This window comes from Parus major, chromosome 21, assembly GCF_001522545.3.
Source record: "Parus major isolate Abel chromosome 21, Parus_major1.1, whole genome shotgun sequence".
Classification (NCBI taxonomy): domain Eukaryota; kingdom Metazoa; phylum Chordata; class Aves; order Passeriformes; family Paridae; genus Parus; species Parus major.
In genome coordinates, this window is record NC_031789.1 from 179,105 (window position 1) to 181,169 (window position 2,065).

The 2,065-nt window shown below is 63.2% G+C and overlaps 1 protein-coding gene across 1 annotated transcript in view; it reads left to right on the plus strand.

Annotated features, from left to right (window-relative positions):
* Positions 1-6: 6 nt before the first annotated feature.
* Positions 7-2,065, plus strand: part of LOC107213501 (basement membrane-specific heparan sulfate proteoglycan core protein-like) — a gene marked incomplete at its 5' end in the record, with an annotated part of 30,513 nt that continues 28,454 nt past the window's right edge. Inside the window, 4 exons of the mRNA XM_033519352.1 lie at positions 7-55; positions 751-870; positions 942-1,073; positions 1,602-1,746. Coding sequence (XP_033375243.1) covers positions 7-55; positions 751-870; positions 942-1,073; positions 1,602-1,746 — 446 coding nt within the window. The remainder of the gene's footprint in view (positions 56-750; positions 871-941; positions 1,074-1,601; positions 1,747-2,065) is intronic.

Below are 2,065 nucleotides of genomic sequence, written 5' to 3' on the forward strand. Positions count from 1 at the left end.
TACCTGTGCGACGGAGAGCGCGACTGCGCCGACGGCTCCGACGAGGACGCCTGCGGTGGGTCCTGGGGGATGGCTTTGGGGGGCTCTGCCTGCGCTTCAGCAGAGCCTTGGACACTGTTCCCATGGCCAGCTCCTGGACAAGCCGGCAGTCCGTGGCTTGGGCAGGGTCACTCTGTGCTGGGCTAGCAGCTGGCTGATGGCTGGGAGACGGCGCAGTCGGTGCCTGCTCACCAGATGTGTGCCCCAGGGATCTGTGCTGGGCCCAGTCCTGCGCCCCCAGTTTAGGAATGCTGGAGCATGTCCAGAGAGGGGCAGCAAGGCTGGGGAAGGGTCTGGGACATGAGTCCTGCGAGGGGCAGCTGAGTCCAGCTGAGGGAGCTGGGGGGGCTCAGCCTGGAGGAAAGGAGGCTCAGGGGGGAACCTTACCTCTACAACTCTGACAGGAGAATGCAGCCAGGTGGGAGTTGAGCTCTGTTCCCAGAGAACAGGAACAGGATGAGAGGACACGGCCCTAAGGTGTGTAGGAGAGGTTCAGGCTGGATGTTAGAAGCAGCTCTACATAGAAAGGGTAACTGGACATCGGAACTGGCGCAGGGAGGTGGTGGAGTCACTGTCCCTGGAAGTGTTTAAGGAAAGCCTGGATGTGGCACTCATGGTCTGGTTGATGAGGTGGTGTTGGGTCATCAATGATCTCAAAGGTCCTTTCCAACCCAATGGTTTTTGGGTGCTGACTTGCTCCACGCCCCCCAGGCACCCTGTCCCCCTGTGAGCCCAACGAGTTCAAATGTGACAATGGGCACTGCGCCCTCAAGCTCTGGCGCTGCGACGGCGAGAACGACTGCGGAGACGGCTCCGACGAGAGTGACTGCCGTGAGTACAGGGGCTCGGGGACACGTGGGGACACGGGGACACGGCTGACATTGTGTTGTGACCCCCTGCAGCCACCAAGGCACCCGGTGCGGCGTGCGGACCGGCGGAATTCCGGTGCGTGTCCAGCGGGAGCTGCATCCGAGCCAGCTACCAGTGTGACAGGGAGCCCGACTGTCCTGACCGCAGCGATGAGGTTGGATGTGGTGAGTGACACCGGAGACAGCTCAGCAGGGAGGGGACATGGGGACCAAGGCTGGGCTGGGGATGCTGTCCCAGGGATGCTGTGATGCTGGGGCATGTGGTGCTGTGACACCAGGCTGGGGACGCTGCCCAGGAGCCTTGTGCCATAGTACAGGGCTGGGGACTCTGCCTGAGCCATGCCCAGTGCCACAGGACCATACTGGGGACACTGTGTCCAGGTCCCTGTGCTGTGGTGCAGTGATGGTCACCACACTGGGGACCCTGTCCCCTGGCAGGGCCACACTGGGCAGCCTGTGCCATGGCACCATGTGCTGGAAGCTTGCCCCGGGTAGTGCCGTGCTGGGGACATGTCACCAGGCTGGGTGTCACACTGGGGACTCTGTCCCCAGGAGACATGATGCCAAAGAACCTGTCCCTGGGTGGGTCTGGGGTGGCGGTGACAGTGTCCCCATTTTCCAGTGGTGCCACCCAGAGCTGATGGTGCCAGTGGCGGTGACAATGACCGCCACCACACGGGGTGGTGGTGGCAGTGCCCCCACAGGTGGTGACGCTGCCACGGGAGTCCGTGAGAGCGGTGCCAGGCCAGACCGTCACCTTCACCTGTGTGGCCACCGGTGTCCCCACCCCCATCATCACCTGGCGCCTGAACTGGGGACACACCCCCAGCAGCCACAGGTGAGCGGGGCTTCCACGTGAACCGGGACTGCCGAGGGAAGGGGCTGCTGTGCTGGGGCTGGGCAGTGAGTGTGCAGGGCACTGGGGGTACTGGGTGTACTGGGGATACTGGGTGTGTGGGGCACTGGGTGTGCTGGGTGTACTGGGTGTACTGGGTGTGCTGGGTGTGCTGGGTGTACTGGGTGTACTGGGTGTGCTGGGTGTGCTGGGTGTACTGGTTGTACTGGGTGTACTGGGTGTACTGGGTGTGCTGGGTGTGCTGGGTGTACTGGGTGTGCAGGGCACTGGGGGTACTGGGTGTACTGGGGATACTGGGTGT